At 39.3% G+C, this 20202-nt stretch overlaps 1 protein-coding gene and 1 long non-coding RNA gene across 24 annotated transcripts in view; one reads left to right on the top strand and one right to left on the bottom strand.

The window, feature by feature from the left end:
- The window catches only part of Raskol (Ras GTPase-activating protein raskol), a 313196-nt gene extending 304368 nt beyond the window's left edge, over positions 1–8828 (top strand). For 17 of the 18 annotated variants that reach the window (XM_071772416.1, XM_071772412.1, XM_071772413.1 and 14 more), the window contains 7 exons: positions 317–603; positions 844–1176; positions 1349–1753; positions 1936–2102; positions 2306–3925; positions 4233–4369; positions 5917–8828. In XM_071772416.1, coding sequence (XP_071628517.1) covers positions 317–603; positions 844–1176; positions 1349–1753; positions 1936–2102; positions 2306–3925; positions 4233–4369; positions 5917–6181 — 3214 coding nt within the window. In that variant the 3' untranslated portion in view covers positions 6182–8828. The remainder of the gene's footprint in view (positions 1–316; positions 604–843; positions 1177–1348; positions 1754–1935; positions 2103–2305; positions 3926–4232; positions 4370–5916) is intronic. The other variant, XM_071772408.1, reaches the window with a different exon arrangement.
- Positions 1–20202, bottom strand: part of LOC139809497 (uncharacterized) — a 300362-nt gene that overhangs the window by 107888 nt on the left and 172272 nt on the right. For 3 of the 6 annotated variants that reach the window (XR_011731108.1, XR_011731110.1, XR_011731107.1), the window contains one exon: positions 411–551. The exons of the other annotated variants lie outside the window; for them this stretch is intronic. This is a non-coding gene — a long non-coding RNA (uncharacterized lncRNA). Of the gene's footprint in view, positions 1–410; positions 552–20202 lie in introns of those variants that run through there. 6 annotated transcript variants of the gene reach the window in all.

The raw sequence follows: 20202 nt of genomic DNA, 5'->3' as shown, positions 1-20202 counted from the left end.
CGTACGCGACGCTCTAGATTTTACCGCATAGTTTCTCGACCATGAAGTTCTTGACGGATATGACATTTGATTTGAATTATGCAAAGTTGCAGTATTCATCTCGGTAATACCGCAAGAGGATCGAGAGAATATACATATGCAAATTAGAACATTATCATAAATATACTTGCTATGATAATATCTGATTTTGAAGTACAATCCTCAAATCTAAATTCGATTTCGATTCATTATTCGATCTTTATTTGATCAAATTATCTATACGTGATTCATATAGGCAGGCTTTCTATTTAAGCTTTCTATTTGATTGTATGTGCAGCTTAAGGAAATCCGTTCAGCCGGATGCGGAACAGACACGCCGAACGGACAATTCCCTACAGATCTGGTTATTGGAGGCGAAGGGCGTGCCCGCGAAAAAGCGATATTTTTGCGAGGTTTGCCTCGACAGCACCTTGTACGCGCGAACGACTGCCAAGCTGAAGGCCGACTTGTGCTTCTGGGGCGAGCATTTCGACTTCCATCATTTGCCGTCTGTCAACACCATCCAGGTGAACCTGTACAGAGAAGCGGACAGGAAAAAGAAGAGGGACAAAAATGTCTTAATCGGTAAGTATTCGATTATAGAGAATCTTAATATTTTTTAGGTTACTAATAATCAAAATTTTCTTAACATTATTTATACCTTATATTTATATACAGGAGAATGTCTGAAACTGTATGTAGATGTAAATTTAAAATATATGTGCACTTAATAATATGTGAACATAAAATTATATAATGCGAATTATTGTAATCAATGTAACATGATCCAAATGCACGTAATGATGTTCCGATTGTCCTTTCTAGGTTCTGTCAGTATACCAGTACACAATGTGACATCGCGTTACTTGACGGAGAAATGGTATCCCGTAGTAGGTGACAAGGGACCTCTCAAGGAGCCTCCTGCACTAAGAGTAAAGTGCCGTTTCCAGTCAGTTGATATATTGCCGGTTCAGGTGTATCAAGAGTTTCTGGAATATCTGAAAACCGATTATGCGTCGCTATGCGAAAAATTGGAACCCGTCATCGGCGTCAAGGCGAAGGAAGACATCGCGACTGCCTTGGTAGCGGTGATGCAACGAGAGAAAAAAGCGCCGCAATTCCTCGCCGATCTCGTCATGATGGACATTCATCGAATAGGTCAGTCTTTCTTCGTATAACTAATTTTTGCACATAAAATTGTTAATACCTTTAATGTCTTTTTTTCAAACACGATTGTTGTTCATGAGAATTCGTAATTCTTACTTTATTTCTTTCCTGTTTTCCATTTATAATTTATAATTTTATAATTTTGTATTCGTTAATGTTTCAGATGATGAAAGACTCACTTTTCGAGGGAACTCGTTAGCCACGAAGGCGATGGAAGCCTATTTGAAATTAACCGGAGACAGATATCTACAGGAGACTCTGGGAGCCGTTGTGAGAGGCGCGGTCGAAGGTGGCGATTGCGAAGTGGATCCACTCAAGGTCGCTTCCGTCGCCGCCTTGCACAAACAACAGCAGAACCTTCGCAACGCTGTGGAACTGGCCTGGAGCAGAATACTATCGAGCCACGCTCATTTTCCGCTAGAATTACGCGAGTGCTTCCGCATTTTCCGTGAGCGTCTGGCAGACCTGGGCCGCGAGGACATCGCGGACAATCTCATCTCCGCATCGATCTTTTTAAGATTCCTCTGTCCCGCCATTCTCAGTCCGTCTCTCTTCAATATTACGCACGGTAAGTCAAAGCATAATTGATTTTTAATTAACACGGCTTATTGATTAAATGCGTATTGTGTTTATATTTAGATATTCGTAACATTCCTCCATTGTGATACAGGAATTTATTACATAGAAATTTAATACATACTTAATGTGCATAAAGAAATCTTTATAAATAAAAAATAATTTATACTTTAGAATATCCGAACGAGAAAGCGGCGAGAAATCTTACTCTAGTTGCGAAGACACTCCAAACGCTTGCGAACTTCACGAGATTCCAGGGCAAGGAAAATTTCATGGAATTTATGAACGATCTACTCGAACGCGAGGCTCCGTCTATGAAGAATTTCTTGCAGCTAATTAGCGTAAATATCTTACGATATTTTATTTCATATTTTAATTTATAATAATTATATATCGTTTCAATTGTATAGATTAATAGCAAAGATATAAAAACATTTTTCTATATAATTGAAAGTATATAACTATATACATATCGTCACATTTATAGCAAATATACAATTATTCAAGGTATAAGATAAGTAATAAATAATTTCTTATGTAACAGAGCCCACTGCCAAAGGATGCACCAACTAATAACTCGCTCGAATTTGATGGCTACATAGATCTGGGCAAGCAACTGTCTCTGCTACACGCTCTTTTGCGAGAAAGTGTGACAGCGATAGCGCCATCCTCGCCATCGATGCCACCGTCGCGATTACCCGAGATCCTCGACAGGATCTCCGTAGCTTTGGATCAACCGGGTCCAAGTCCCGTACCCACTGCCCATCGTTACCCGAATCTACAGAACAATATTTTCCGCTACAACGATCCGACGATCGCCAACAGCAACACGAATCTCTCCATCTCGGCCACGTCGACACTGAGCAATCATAGCACGATAAACGGCACGATCAGAGACAGCAACGAGGTGCTGCAAACCAATACTTTGGGTCACAACAGTTCGCGCAGTCCGAACGTCGCCAGAGCGGCGACTCTACCGCGAAACGCTTACATGCCAACGAATGGCAAGCTGCAGTTGCAAATCAGCTCCGACGATTATCCTTTGGAGCCGCCAGCGTTTGTGTCGCGCTCACCGACACCGATCACGCGACAACACAGGCCACTCGGCCCCAATCGATCCGGACCAGGTTACAGACTAACAACCAGCGCGAGCCTGGCGAACGTCAATCATTGCCAGACTCATCCGACAAGCCCCACACGTTCCGAGAGTCACAACAACCTGAAGGACTCGAATTACAACATCACCGCGTCACCTCAAAGCATCCAGTCGAGTAACGGCAGTATTGTTTCGCAGCAGCAACAGCAGCAACAACATCGGCACAATATCGCGCGCTTGCAGAATCTCGATATTCACGATCGCGAGGACAATTTCAATCACAACAACTATAATGTCTCGAGATCGGCCAGCCGAAACCATTGTCACAAGGAAGAAAACGCTAATCAGACCCAACAGCGCAACTATAACAATGTCTCGAAGACCACAGTAAACGCCAATGTGGTCGTCAATCCGCCTACGAATCTCACACTGTCAATCAATCATCAGCCCAACAATAATTACAACACTTCCAAGACAAACAACGCGTCCGCCAACGGCAATCTCGATGAGCTGTCCGATTTACTGAGATACGCGGACGACGAAGTGTCGGAGTCTAAGTCGCAGAAGGGCTCGCAGATCTCCATCTCGCAATTGAGCAACGTGGCTTCTTCCGGTTATCAGAGCTTCGCCGCTTACAGCCAGAGCTCCAGCCCGGTGGATCTCAGCAGCAACAATGCGAACGCGCATATTCTCAACACGGCACCGCTAGCATTCGCGAATCCTGTTTACCATATGGAGTCGAATCACGCAAGGACAGGCAGACGAGGCAGCACTAGTTCCGAAGAGAGAGATGGTAGCGGCGGCGGTGGCATCGACAGTGTAAGAGGTGTCGATCTGAGCCCCTCGCCACCGCCTAAGAATAACGTGCGAAATTACCAGAGAAACGGTCAGAACCAATGGCGACAGGGCAATCAAAGAAACAACTCGGAGCACACGCAGGACGTTTGTTGCACGAAGCTCCGAAGAAGACTCTCTCTCGATTCCACGAGGGACCTGTCGGATACCAGTGAGGAAGAGAATTGCACCACCAGGAGAAGCAAGTCTCGCAGTCATCGAAGCATCGATCAGGTGAGCCAATGAAAGATACTTGCAAATTAATTTTACGCGCTGTGGGCAATTAATGAGGCGACATAAATTGAATATCTGAATCGAATTAACGATCGTTTCTTGAATAATCTTGAATGATGGGAAAATCTACAATTCTTCAAAATCTATATAAACTTATTAAATTGTGAATAACTGATTCTTTACTTTGCTATGGATCTACTGACTATATATAAACGATTCTAATTTTCTGTAATTTGTCTAACAAATATTTCTCTATGCGGACATCCTTTCTATCTGTCTCGTAACTAACACGTTTCTTCGTTTCCAGTACGAAGTGGATCTGTATGAGGTGGAGAGGCTACAGAATAGCGTAGATCGGCTGCGATTGCGTGCGCGATTAGGCGCCACCGAGGATGCCGATTTAGACCTCGCGTCCGACAACAACATGAAGAGCATCATTTCCAGGTACTTCATCCTCATTTCCGTGCTAGCGTCGCTAAACAATTACCGAATCTTTGCCTGAGTGTGAACCCTGATACCACCGTGATCATTATCACTGTCTATGCGTATTTCACTTCGACGTATCGCCATGTTCAGCCACTCGATCTTCCATATCCTCATTTCTCGACTTGTCGTGAGATTCATTTGAAGTCTCCATAAAGAAATTCTTCCATAAAAAAGTCATGTAGAATGATTCATTCAAATTGGCAACTTTTGTTCAACGTTATACCTCATAAGAAGTACAGTTTTGTGGAATTTACAATTCATATAAATTCGTGATTAATTAGCAACGAATTGAATTTCAATTTTCTTGATAATAAATAACGTGACATTTTATAGACACTAGCTTTAGAATTGTTGTCTATTTCGTGTCTATGCTGATAAAGATGAACGTCGTCTAATCGCGTGTACCACTTTTTCTATGTCTAACGGAACTAATGGGGAAACACTCACCCGTATATGAACGGCTACTTTATCGAAACGATGTATGTTTAACTGATTGTGTGTTCCTGTGCATTCTATCCGCTGCATTTGGTATACTCTGGCTTGATCTGGACCTTTGGTGTAAGAGTCAATTATATTTCTAAACTTTTCTTACATTTTTACATTCACATGTTAGCTTCTCATCGTGTTCTATCTTGGTTTTCGAAAATCCGCCACTCGGAATTAAACTTAAAACGAAAATTATCGTGTTCACCGTTTTGACATTTATACCGATCACGAAGCGTCATTATTATCAATCTGTCACCGAATTGGCGCTCATCGAACACCGACACACCTCACGACATCACATATTCCAACATGTTCATTCTGTTCATGTGCACGGATATATTCAGTGACTCTCGGCGATCATCTGCGTGTGTCATAAAGAAAGAAATGTCCATATCTGCCATATCTGCAGATGTTCATCGCGGGAGTTGTACCAAACTCTCCAATATGTAGACATTTCTTTTTTCTCTCTTTCATTTATACATACATACTCGCTATTATTGTGATACAGAGCAAACATATACATATAGCTTCTGGGAAGACCTTATATTCCAGTTATCCTCTTCCAAGAGTATATTAAATTATGCACCGAACACTATTGCTTCTTACAGCTTTATTTTTATCTATCGATGTTGTTTCAATAATTGTGCATCGTCGGCGCTTGGTTCTTTTTCAGCTTCGCTGTAACGTCTCTCAGTTTCAAATAGAACAACGGAATTGGATATCTCGGCCCAAAAATAAAATGATACGAATTGAATAGTAGAAACTCGAGAGAGTTGGTAGGCGAAGCTCGATTCGACGCGTGTGCTTGATTCCTCGACGCTCTTTATTCTTCGCGTGTAACGCAATCTTTTGAAATAATAACTTCGGCATTCCTGAAGAGGCTCTCAAAGAATAAAGATCGTTTTGAGGAACATTTCCGATGAGACGCGCTGTAGTTTTTATGTCAAACATGTTTTTTCTCTCCTTCTCGCGCGATCACGCTTTCAGCCCCAATTTAACGTTCCCTTTTTTGCTCGCAGGTTAATCTCCGTGGAGGAGGAGCTACGTCGCGAACAGCAGAAGATGTCGGCGGCGTTGTCGTACAAGCAGCGCGTGATCGACGCGCAGGAACAGCAAATAGCTGCCCTGGGTGCCGCGAATTCGCGTCTGATGTCGACGAACGCGAGCCTGCTTTCGGCGCTGAGCAAGCAACGCTACAACGCCAAGTCCCAGGCCAACAGCGAAGCCGCACCCCTGCTGCAGAACATCGCTGATATCGGCGAGCTTAAAAGCTCGTCGTGCTAAAGCGCGCGCTAGACACGACCGGGAATCGAGAAAAACGTCCGAGAAGAGATCTTCGAACGGAGAAAACGTGTTCTTTGGAGAAGCCTCGTGCTGCAATACGCATCGTAAACGGTGTCATCAACGGCAACGTTCATCTTTTCTGAACAATGACTTTAACACCACCGCGAGATAGCCGATTTGTTGGAGGAGAGATAAGAATTTCGAAAGGGACTGATTATTGTGCGAATCAACGTTATTCGAGGGAGACAGGGGAGGGCTCTTTATTCGGAGAAGCGCGAGAAATGCATTGGGTCTTCCTTGGTTGCGATTCGTTGCATGAATTTCATGAGTCGTTTAATCGACGCTCGTTATCTCCCCGATCCTGAGATCACGCGCTCGAAAACTTTAAACGTGCAGCGCGAGTATAGATAGACTCGGTGTCGATCTGAAAACTCGCGAAACTCGAGGATGCGAAGCATAGTGCCGGAAAAAAACAATAGATTGCGACATGGGAGAGAATGGCGTGCGAGAAATAGAGGCTATTTAGTGAATAGGCAGACCGAGTAAGTAGACAACTTTCGTCGAGTTTATATAATGTGACATAGCGTTAGGCTAGGTTTATTTGTATACGCGAATAAGAGGAAAATCCGCGACTCTCGTCCGAGGTCCGATCATCGCCCTGATAGCTTAAACGACGATCGACTCGCGTCAGCGCTGACCAGTGAAACAAACACTCGCGACCGCGAGTCTCCCGACGGCGACTTTGCTTCGTTCGGCACGAACGAAACGAAAGTGGCAACGAGACCAATTTTGATTTTATTTCTAAATTGAGGATTCTCGATCAGCAGCGAAAAGCGAATCGATTGCGTCTTCATTGATCCTGATGTAATTATCAGCGCATGAATAGAAATTGAACTTCGTTGAGTCGAATATTTAATATGAGCGTAAAGTATGAGCTGAAACTCGTCAAAAGTATATCTTTTTCATTTTTATTTATCTGGATCACTTGTCTAGAACAACCAAGATTACGAGGTTTTATCAACTTCGGTTTGCTGAACGATTAAAGATCGGGTGGCATCAAGTAGTTCGAATCGCTTATATATTTCTACTATTCTTGTTTCTACTATCGTATCTACGCACAGCCACACGCACCGTAACAGTTTAGAAATAATATGATACCTGAAGGGTATATCGACGTTCGCGCCACATCACGACATAGGAGCAGCATCCTCGAGCACCGGATCGTACTGCAGGACCTCGTATATATATCTATACATATATATATATATAGGCGTGTCTATTTTTCTAGTTTGTTCCCCGAGTGCACGGTCTCTCACGGCCACAAAACACTTTTATTTTTTGCGTGCGAATTTTTCGATCGCCAAGTCTGCGTTTTCTTTCTAAAACGAACGAATCTGGCCGAAATAGCTCGCGCGATTTTTCTTTAGACCATCGAGTATCGAGCGAGGAACGGAACAAGCTTCCACGACCAAAAAAGCGAGAGTCCGTCGAGCGAAAGAGGGCTCGGACTTTCAAAGCGAAACGTTTCGCGCCCGTCTTCGAACTTTTTTTTATCTCGACGAGCCGCGAGCGAATTACGACTACCTTTGGTTTAGCACGACCCTTTACTCTAAGCGACGATATTTATTTAGTAGTGTTTACCAAAGATGAAGAATTTCGCATTGTAAAGAGAGTATTGAGATTTATGTAAGATATTTGGTCCTCTTCTTTTTATTTGCCTTCGCCGTTCCCGACGAAGGCGATAATAATTATTGCTGTGCACGGAAGCGACGCAAACGGAAACTCGAGCTCGAGAAAAACGGTGTGCATGGCACGTAAACGAAATTCGGAAACCGTTTTTCCCGCTCGATATTGTCCGAGGCAAAACTTTTGCACACCAAGCCATGCGCAGATTCCCCTTTATACCTTGCGCGCGCGTAAAGCAGCGCTATAACGCATGACAATTAATTAATTAATTATATTTCTTAAAGGTCTCGCTCGTTCGCAAAGCGTTAATGTGTTACGTTTTACATCACAATAACAATTATTATTGCAGCCATTGTCGTATAACGCGTGTGAAAGACCTGAGTGAGAAGACGAATGAGAGAGCGGGAGAGAAAGGAGAAAAAAAGGAGAGCGTGAAAGAGAGACTGAAAGAGCGTGAATCTGCGTGAGAGGGAGCGTGAGAAAAGATTATAATCGATCTAATCTCGCTAAGGACAAAAAGTATTATCTCGTCAACTTTGTACCATAGTGTTGTTCTCGCCTGTCCGTGCGCGTTTGAGTTTCTTGCCTGACGCCAATTACTTTTGTATAGAGACTGTCCTCATCCTCCTTTCTTCTCATCCCTCTATCACTTCTTTTTATACTTTCCCTTCTTCCCTTATCACGGAGAAAATAACCTTACTGCGTTTGCAGGAAACCGCCCCCTTAGACCTACTTTCTTCGACTCGTTTAGTATTTACATCTGATAAAATTAATATATTAACGCTACCGCCCTTTCTTCTTGTTGGACGATGTAATCGATATCTATTTAAAGAATCACTTAAATTAGTGTGTACATTATTAAGTTTTGGTATATTCGTTTCTGCAATAGACCACCTGTATTTAAGCATATAGCGACTATTACACTACATGAACAAATAAATACGATTAGACATATTATAAACGAGTCCGCTTTTTCCCGATTCATCCGGCTCCAGCTTCATTCAACCGTAATCAATGATTTGAAGCGGCAATATAGATTAATTTCGTTGTTACATCAATCAGTATCCAAAGAAACGAAGGAATTATATTATTATTATTTATTATTATTATTAACAAAACTAAGTGAGTGTTTGAAAACTTTTTTACAATCCATTCGCAAAAGTACCTTAATATGGATGAATTTTAAGCATATCGTTCGTATTAAGCTGTTTTATTTAATAACATTTTAAATATAAATATAAAAGAAATAAAAATATAAAATATTTGATATCGCTACTTGTATTATAATCTGTTATATCTACTGTGAATAATATACGGCAATAAATATTGTTTATGCATTTCATGGCAATTGAAAATGTTATTAAATAATCACATTCATATAACTTATTGTTCAGTGTAATATATCTGTGATTTGCGTATATCTATAATGAATGTATTTGTCGGTGAGCGGCAGTATGGTCTAGTGGTAGAGCCTCGTAATCTGAGGAACCAGGTTCGAGTCCACTAGAGCCATGGAATTTTTTTCCGAAAGCTGCGCTCCTCCGTGCAAGATTCAGCCCCTTGTGCGGAGAAAACTGGGCTCCGTCTTTCGGAAAGAGTTATCGCTATTTTCAATATTTACAAGATCTGTGAATTCTTTCGGATTCGAAGGATATTTGGAATCATTTTTTTCCACGCTATATAATGTAGGTTGCCAATCCACACTTTTTAATTTTTTTTTTGCGATAGCAGCAAAATTTAGAACATTCTGGATCTCTACATAAAAACTGGGCTGTGGATGGTAGTATAGATTGCGAACCCTACGGGGATATGCAATAAATCTATCTATGTACTTGTCGGTAACAGCAGTAGAACAACATGGCAAATAAAATTAATCTCTTATATTTATTATTTTTAATCAGAAATTATTTTAATCAGTTTAAATATTAGAAATTTTCTAAATTTATTTAACAGAAATACAAATATAGTTTCAAAGTGAAATTTTTATCACTATAAAATCCTCATCGCGTGAGTTTATTTGCCTTCCTACGATAAATATATTTCTATGCAAGGGCAATATTAATTCGCTTGATAAAAACTAACTGAAAAATAAGTTTTCTCATGCTCCTTATTATCATTTCAGAAATTCTGACTGCATAATTTCAGGATTGGAAAAATGTAAATATAATTTATATTGAAACGCATTATCCCGAAATTCCAGTCTAACATGATTTCTGGCGTACGCAAGATGGAGCCATAAGTCCGTTGCAAGTCTCGCGTGACAATTCAAATTAAATTAATAAAATTGTTCATTGGTTAAGCCTACTTTATATATAATACTTTATTTTAAAGTATCTTATAACTACAAGATCAATTTTTTCTTTATCAACAATTAACTGTCAATTTTTACTGACAAAATCTTACTATCTAAGCGAGATATCGTACGTGATACAACAATGATCTTAAATACATCAAAATTGCTCATTTAAGTAAATAAATCGCAATCGCTAGTAACAGCGATTTGAGCTACCCCCTCGCTGCTTTAACTTTTTTTCAGGAGCTCTCAGGAAAGGGTCGTTCAATCGCGAGCACATACTAATAATCGCATTAGCCGTAATCCTTTCGGATGCTTATCGCCGTACAATCAGCGTCCGCGATATTGCCGTGTAAACGGGCGGTCGTCGAGCGATCATTGTCGGCCAATCAATCTAATCGAGATGAGCCTCGATACCGGCGGGGTGGTTTTCGAAAAATCAATAACACGCAGCCCTCCGGCGTGCGAACGCGAACAATGCCACGCGCGGTATTTCCAAGGTAGCCCCGGCGAATGAACAAATGGGGAGATCTTCTCTGAAACGCTCGGGGTCTTCCTTCCATCCGGCGCGACGGTTTAGCGCTAAATTGGCTAAGGTTTCTTATTCTATCGGCACTGAGTCCGCGAATAATTTTTAGCGCGCGTTTAACATGAGACGCGAATTCGCTCCTCCGCGAAATTCTCGCTGCATTCTCACGCCGCGATCGGTATTTTCAGGACACCAATCGGCAACATTTTTCTGCCGAGTAAAGAATTTTATTTTTGAACGAGACGAGCGTTAAGCACATCAAACGGGGAATACTCGCCACGATCGAATCCGCGTAATACATCATCCGATATACACGCGGCAAATATTGACGAGATCCGAAATAACAATTTAAAACCGGTCGCTTAAAACCAGATATGATAGGATATCTATTCTAAGATAATTAAATATACAGGGTATTTTATTAAATATACAATCGCGCGGGTCGCTGCTGAAACTGAATATTTTGTAATTAATGGACAGGATGAAATATAAATTAAACATTACTTTTCAGAAGGAACCAATCATGTTTGTTAACATAGTAGAAAAGGAATATACATTTAGAAACTTTTAAAAATAAATAAATTTTTATAAAAAACCGAAAATTAGGCTATTTGCATGGCTCAGTGATATATATTCTGAATATTCCGGCATGAGCGTCCATTTCCGTGAAAAGAATTTATCTTCGAGAGCATAGTTACAGTTACTAGTGTTAGAAAATATATTTAATTCACCGTTAAATATTAAACAATGAAATTTAAACCAGTACCTTAAGTTAAATAACATTTTCTTATTTTTAACTACCATGTGTGTCGAAATTTATTATTTTAACTCCATTGGTTTAGTTAAATTAACATTGTTTTAGTTAAATTAACGACATATTCAGAAGAAGTAGCGGCGACTTACAAAAATGGTTAAAAAGGACTCGAATTGAGTAATATAATTTGACACTACGAATTTAATATAGTTTTAAAAAGCGCCTCAATTATTGTGCGTATTCATTTCGAAAACATATGTCACTAAGCCATGCATCCAGCCCTCTATAATGTTTTTCTCCTACAGCACAATGTTTATTTCATTCCGTCCATTCATTGCAAAATAACAACAATTTAGTTTCAGCAACTTCCCGATTGTTACCCTGTAGATTGTCGTTATTCGCGCGATAATTACACACTCCTTAATACAAGATTGCGGTAAATAAAGACTATATCTAGCCGTGTAAGTCTCGTTCGAAAACACACTTTGCGACGACGCTTACGTTGCCGAGCTCCGTAAACGCCATTACCACCGTGCATTGGCTCATTACGTAAGTCACGTAATTAAATTTGTCGAACATAAATTGTATGAAAACCAGAAAATCGGAGCATTTATCCGCGTATGTCGGGCAGATCAGCCCGATGAGTCTGAGTGATACTCTGAAACGAAAATATTTGCAGATAATATTCGCAGAGAGCGCCGCGGAGCTGCAAGAACGATGACGTAGAGAAATGGCAATAGCGATTAACGTGTGCAGCATTGTAGAGTCATAACGCAACATTATAAGGTAGGCGAGATGTTTAGTCACTGATATCAAGGACTCCCGACAAGCTCGAGTCGCAATAATACATATTAATGCTCGCGCACCTAATTTTAGATATCTGCGACCGAGTAACACTCGCCATAATATCTGATGCAACCTTAACGTTTGCAGAAGGTGGCGGACGAAAAATTCGCTCGCTTTTCTGGTTCTTGCCGACGAGTAAGATCTTTTCTCTCCGTCTTTCACAAAGTAAAACTTCAACTGTACTTTCAACTATAAAACAAAACAGAACGTGACCTTAATATTTTTTATTATCTTTTATAATCGAGATACTGAACATAATAAAATTAGAACACGGATAAGTAATGTCGATTCTACAATGATTTTACAATTCTCATGTCCATTTATTAGGTTGGCCGATCCTTAACAATTCCTTTCCCAAAACTTTTCCTGGAGTCATTTTAATCTCCCGGCTTTTAAAAGTTTTGGTAAAAGTCTTAAGTTAATTTACACCGACAATATAACCGTGTCGAGCGTTAATCTAGTGCCTTCTCGGTTTCGCTAATATGCACGGGATTTACGGGAACGCCATCGACTTGCCGCCGTCGATTTTATCGCTCTCCGTGCTGGCGAGAGAGAGCACCCGCGTGTACGAGGAATAATTTCTGCTCCATTTATGAAACATAAGCGCAGGGACTCGAGAGCGATTTCTACTACGGGCATCCTTGCTGTAAACCTGTTGAATAAGCACGGCCGCTGTAACGGAAATACGCGCCGCGCGTATACGATACGTGTAAAAATAAAATGCCTGGAAATAAAAGGCCTACGACGAGATAATAGCGACAACAGCTCGCTCATTACAAATACCGATCGTAGCCGCGCGACGGTGATTTATAATCCCACCGAGTGTTTCCTTGAATATTTGGAACAGAATTTGTAAACTAGAATGTAAACTAGATGTATTTGTAAACTAGAATTTGAAACTAGAATTTGTAAACTACATTGGCGCGTGTATCAAAATGTCAAAAAATAACGGCAATTAATTAAATATACTAAATTCTGTCATTTATAAAGCAAAAATGGTGTCAAACGTGTCAACTCGTTTCTGAAAACTGTTAAAAATCGCACGAATTTTCAAGCTCCAGTTAAAAAAGTTTTTAGAACATACATTTTTTAGACAGTCTGCGACGAGTCCGGTATTTCTCGTAAAAATTTCATGATCAGTTCGATCATTCACGAGAGAAGTGAAAGAAGAGCGTATCCTCGTTCGCAGCTACGTGTGGCATGCCGAATGTAAACAGAAGTGAACTTGGCAGTGTCGATAATGTAATTCCAGCCGAGGGTCGTTGCAGTTCAAACGGCTCGAGGAAGAAAAAGTATGCCGCGCGAGGGGAGACGGAAACACCAGAGAGAAAAATCGAACGCAGAAAACAGAAAGATGGTAGTAGCTCTCCGAGACGCGCTTTACACTCTCGCGCGAGCGTTAGTTAAACAACATTGACTGATTTACGTTCACATGCCGCTATCTTTTTGCCCCTCTCTCTCTCTCTGTCGGTCCACCCCGTTTTTCTCTTTCCTCGAGAAATCTAGAACTTCAGAGAACGAGCGGAAACGAGAGTGGAGGTGAATCACTTTCCTCCTTTCAAGTCATTCTCCAAGAATTATCGTTTTTTCAGATTCTTGCTTATAAACACATATTTTGTAATGTTCTTTTTTTTTATAAAAATATAATGTTTCGATATTTCCAATATATTTTCGCAAAATACTATTATGTGAACGAGTAATTTATACGCAAGGTACACTGGCACATAATTTTTTAATAACCCGCTTTAACACTTATTGTTAACGTAATAAAAAAAAATACAAGATCTCCTTTTCACGAAAGCATTTTTATTTTAGAATACTCGAAAAGTTTAGCTTTGTATATTTTACAATGCACGCAAGCCTTTTACTTCGTTTCATGAATTTTTACGAAATTCTGCATACAAAGGAGTAGTCAACTCTTCAGGTATAGTATTACATAAATTGTCCCTGTCTCTCCGATTGTTCCGTCGTATGCGCCATCGCTATCTGCATCGCGTGATTCACATTGAATTAATCTTCGCATTCCGGGACGCAAGTCCTTTCATTTTTTCCCCCCTCTTTCCCCACCCCTTTATCTGCACCGTGCTCTACTTGCTCATATTCTGACATACGCTGACTCCATACGATCGCACGTGCTCGTTAGTGTCGCCGGCGGATTTGCATATTTCCCATAGTTGGAATCGATACTTCGGATAGCAACCCTTCGCGCGCGCAAACGTAAACGCTGACGATAGGAAAATACGGCATCGATGAATATTCCGTATAACGTCGCTTAAATCCATAGATTTCGCGGATAGGCGGATAATTCACGTTTGTTTCCGGACACTCGTGTAGTTTTCGGATCACCGTGGACCAAGAGGGAGAGTGCGCGAATTGATGTAGCCTTCGCGAATGCATATGTGCGCGGAATTTATCGAGCCATATATTATAACGGTAACTGTATATTAGAGACCTATAAATTCTCCCTGAAGTACACGTGGACGTAGCCATGCACCGAGGAATACGGAGAATGTATAAAGAGACAAAAGTTGCGGGCACATGAATGCACTAATTCCTTGTTTTTCCTTAATTGATGCGAAAAGAAATCGGATATAGAAATCGCATTAAAGTTTTATTACTAAAACATGAAATACAATACTAATATGGATTAAGAATATAAACATTAATTTTTAAGCTAATATCTAACATTAATAAGGTAAAAGTGCATGGATCTAAAAAAATAGGTACACGGCAAAGTTGCGTTTCTGGAAATTTACGGCGTCTGAAAATTTAACACAACACATGCACTTTTCTCTTTTTATTCTCCCCGCTGTTCATAATTTATACTGTCGCTATTATACCGCAATTCCGCCTACTCAACAGCAAATTAAACAATTCTGTGGCGGAACGTGGTGGGCCGCGTGATTCGGATCTCCGACAAATTTTTAAATAGTGCAATCACGCCTAACGCAACGCTTCTCTCAACGAAAAACCGAATTGCATCACAACTGCCACGCGATTATTATTATCCTCAGCTCTCGCGCAGATGAATACTACTCGCAATTATGCAAATTGCTACTCCATTGCGGTCGGCCGTATATATGCCCTCCCGTCAGTTTTTGCGAATCTAACAGCGATGGAATATTCGTCCTTAATAATACACTGACTTTTCATTACCGTTCGCTACTACACTAACGTGTGACATAACCAATAGCTATTATCACTGTTTGTGCAGTCCAACTAATAGGCATGCCGTATTGCACATTATTTTTTATAGGCGGCTAATCGAAAGTCGCTTTGTTAGCCGACACAATGACGTAAATAAAAACTGGTGACAAGAATCCTTGACAATGATTAATAATAAGATAAATTTCTCGATTGTCTGCGCTGCAACCACCCGATATATTCGCTACCTCGTTCGCTACATTTTAAATGTCACTATGTGGTATCATTAAATAATAAACGGACAGGTATATTTATTCTCGTGCCGACAAATGCGTACTTTTTTTCTGCATTTGTGCGAGCATTCCATTCTCCCACTAATTAGTGTCAAGGCTTTACGCGGCACTCTTACTGCAACTTCGAACTTCGAATCCGCGTAAGCGGAGGCAGGAAAATACAACGCGATGACTTCTGCCATTAATTTGCTAAGATTTCTCGAAAGTCATATGTCTAATTGTTCGCTCACATTTTTCAGCAGATTTCCAGCAAATTTTTTTCAAAATTTCAATTGAAGAATACGAATCATAATAGTTATTATTCTCGAAATTATTATTAAAGAAAAGTTGACCCCCTATACACATTCATTCTTTCGAATTATATTATTATTAAAATTATCATTAAAATATTAAGCATTCATGCACATTCTATAAAAATTAAAACGAGAATATAATATAAATCGCGCATAGAAGAACTTCGTATCCGGCAAAAATCGAAAATCTAATAATCTCCTCTCGGGGAAGAGTAGCTTGCTAATCGTCGTTAATTAAATTTGATTCGTCGTCAACGGACAAAGAGAATCGGGCATGCACGTGGAAATATACGCGAGAGCGAGGTGACAATTTCACGAGCCGCAACGATCGGCACGGGAGCGAGCGAGCGGTGACTTAAGGAGACATATATAGCGCGGGGAGATAAGGTGTACGGCGAAACAAGTGCGATAAGCCAAAATGAGATAGCGTCGTCGCGGCTAGTCGTCGTCGACGATATCTCAAAGTCAATGTCCTATGAAGGACTGGTGCGAGGCATTCGAGTGCGTTCGCATATGCTTTTCTGATCGCGCGAGTGTCTCTCTCCTTCTTCCCCCCTCCTGCCTCTCTCCCCTCTCTTGAGAATCAGAAGAGAACGGATTGCTCTCGTTTTCTCTCTTTATCCTCTCTCTTTCTCTGCTCTTAATCTCGTTCTCTACGCCGCTCTCGATACGTGGGTGGGCAAGAACAACACATTCATGCACGACACATGCACGTAATCGTTAAGAAACGGCGATAAGAGTACTCGGCCGGGGGAAGTGGCCGAATAAACAACTGACCTTAAACTTCAGCTAACGTGTGAAGTACCCTAAATGGAGACGAGCTTGATAAATTGTACGGTTTTGTTAAGGAAATGGCCGTACGACAAGACGATTTCTAAGCCGTAAAGATCCAATTTCTCAGTTTCAAATTAGTATCTTGCGTATTCTTAAAGAATAATAATGATAAAAGAATAAAATAAAATACATAAATAATAAAGCGTGCAATATTAATGCTGTTTAAATTGCTAGAAATATATTGTACGTATGTTGTATACGTTTTTAAAACGTATAAAGATTTCTTAATAATAAATATTATTAATGTGGAAATAAAAAAAGAGAAAACAACTTATAAAATATAAAATAAATATTAATATGTCAACACACACACACACACAATATAAACAATATCATTTCATAATAATTTGTGAATTAAATTATTTTTGATTATTTATTATATTAAATTTAAATGAAAGTATGAATTAATAAAAAATAATTTATCAGTTTTATGATTATCCCCGACCAAGTGGTTGCACGCAATATTACTTATTGACTTTACATTTTGGCATCTATTCGCAATATTCCATATGGATATATGTACACAATGTGTAATACAATATGATGGAAAGAATATTACAATCGCGTAACAGCGACGTACATTGTCAATTCGATAAAGTAATTTTACGCATAACGCATTCGGCAAAATTCGATATTTTCACTTGAAATATATATCAACCATACATCCCCGCACATTGTATTGACAGAGGGTTGAGATACAAGTGCAAAGGGTTAATATTTGGAACTCCTGAGTGGAAATGCGATATCGGATTTCCACGTTTCTCGCGATTGAACTTTATACACACAAATTGCTATATTCATCGAGAAATATTTACGTATATTGAAATATAAAAGAGTTAGATTATAAATGGTAAATATCCATTTCATTCATAAATATTACTCACATATAATTTACAAGAAAATAATCGCGTAAATAATTCGATGCGCATATTATTTTCTAGCATTACTGTTAAAAAATGATAGAGATCAGAACAGTTTTATCTTTCTTAATCTAATATCAGTAGACGAATGGAACTATACATATCGACTATCTTATATCAATAATATAATAATAAATTTATTCAATTTTTTCAATCATACCTTTTAATTAGTACTATTAGTAGAGCAATACAAGACACCTTTAATTGTTATTTTAAAAAATCACTTGCATGATATGTAAAAAATACAGACTGAAAAATCGCGATTCGCCGCGGTTACGCAACGAGTGCTCTTGATCGATACAATCGTAAAACGTGAATTGTTTCGTAAATACGGAGGCATCCAATCGATTAGTATCGACCTTGAACGGCTCGATCAAGAGGAAGCTCCTAAAAGGAAATTCTTAAGTAATCGGTAGCACCAGCCTGATCAGTGATTAATTAACCCTAGAGAGGTAATATGAATTTTCTCATACGTGAAAGGCCAAGCGGGGTAATAAATTACCCCAAACTTGTACCGCATGTATAATGTTTCTATTTGTTGTTAGACAACTTTTTAATAGATAATTTTGTTTGTTTTTTAATAGGGAAGACGATAGTAGTCATCAATTTGCGATAGTAAAAAAAAACAGTAAAATAATTTCGAAAAACAAGAAAAAGAACCAAAAATTGGGCTGAAATGACTATTTTTATAAAAAATGCTGTAGTTTTTCATAAAATTCACCGATTTTAAAAATTCCAACGGATTTTAAAAGACGAATAGACAACCTTCAAGGGCATGTAAGCGATTTTTTCGTTTCTTAAAAAAAACATTTCTTTGAACATCTGAAGTAGAGGAAATGATGAAAAACTGTCGGATGGGAAAAATCGCAAGAAATGGAAAGTAAAACAGATTCTGTCGATTATTATTTATTTGAAAGGTAGTCAAAAGTTATAAAAAAGTATATGGAAACAGTAAAATTAACTCCACAAAAACTTTACAAAGTTTTAATCAGTTGCTGTGCAAGAACAGCAAAAGTGAAATAATTGACCGAATCTTAAACAATTATATATGAAACTGGGGTAGAATTTTCCGGGGAGTGCTATAAAGTGTATAATTTTTCGTTACTGATTTTCACAAAAAATCTGAAATATACTTTACTGTGGTAAATGTCGAACGTAAACGGCCAAAGGGGGTAATACGTTACCCCAAACGATTTTCTTTTTCGGTTTTCAGCTGCTGCACGGATCTAACGCACTCGCTTAATGACGGAGGTCGACTGCCGGATGACTAAACTGAATTATGGTTAGGGTCTCGGTATGAAAATTAACCTTCCTAAGGCAGGGGCGCAATTTGAATTTCGCGTGGGGCAACGTATTACCCCACATTACCTTTCTAGGGTTAATTAATTACTTTCCAGTTTCTCGCGCCACATATCCGCGCGCGCTCGTTACGACTCAAATAAGTATCGGCCATCCGAACTCCTTGGGCGAGAATGTGGTGACTTAGAATCTTCGATTACAGATTATTGGAGCGATAGCAGATTTTTCAATCAATTCCAAATCAGTTTTTTTTCGACTTGAAACGAACAAAGAGAAAAAGAGATGGCTTTCGAATAAGCGATCGAGGGTAAAGGCATCTCTGAGGTATAATTAAATCATAAAACTTATTACATCGATGAGGGTATAGGTTTCTCTTTTTAAGATATCTTTATTCGAGTTTAATTAAAAAAATATATTTTAACCAATGTTTAAAGATTCCAATAGATAGTAAAGTCACTCATATTTCTTGACATATTTCTCTTAAAAATATATCAACTCCGAATTAAAGAGATGATTAAAATTAAATTTTAAAGACTTTGAACTACTCTGTATATTTTAAGACTATCTTAGTCAAGTACTTTAAAATTTAATCTTTAATCTCTGATCGCGAGCAGAACGATGAGTCGCGATAAAGAAAGGCTGCTCTGCTAGACGGCGATTGCTCGGTATTTGCTATTTGTGAATGTGATGCTCAAAGGTCGGAAAAATCTACTCGCCACGATAACGATATTATCATACTATCTTTTCGCGACAATGAAAATTTGACCCTGAAACGAGAACTCCTTGATAAACACGACATACTAACCGAGTGTCTCATTAGTTATTCATTATTTATTATCATATTTTTATTCCACAGCAGGCGAAATAAGAAGAAGTGCTTTAGGTATGCTTTACACTTTATAATGAGAGGGGTAGTAAAATGCAAATATTTCACGAGGAAATTTAAATACTCCCAGAGCCTCGTTAACCTTTTGTAGTAACCGTAGAACCGTAGACACGTGTTAATATCAGGCACGTGTTGTACACTCGAACTTAATCTCAAATTCGAAATCAAACAGAATATCGAGGATTCCATTCGCTCAAAAAGGAATTGCCAAAGTATTTTTCACTTCATCGCTCTAATACTGAAT

The sequence above is a fragment of the Temnothorax longispinosus genome, chromosome 3 (assembly GCF_030848805.1).
Source record: "Temnothorax longispinosus isolate EJ_2023e chromosome 3, Tlon_JGU_v1, whole genome shotgun sequence".
Taxonomy (NCBI): Eukaryota; Metazoa; Arthropoda; class Insecta; order Hymenoptera; family Formicidae; genus Temnothorax; species Temnothorax longispinosus.
The sequence above is the reverse complement of the archived record's forward strand: the minus strand, read 5'-3'. Positions and strand labels throughout refer to the sequence as shown.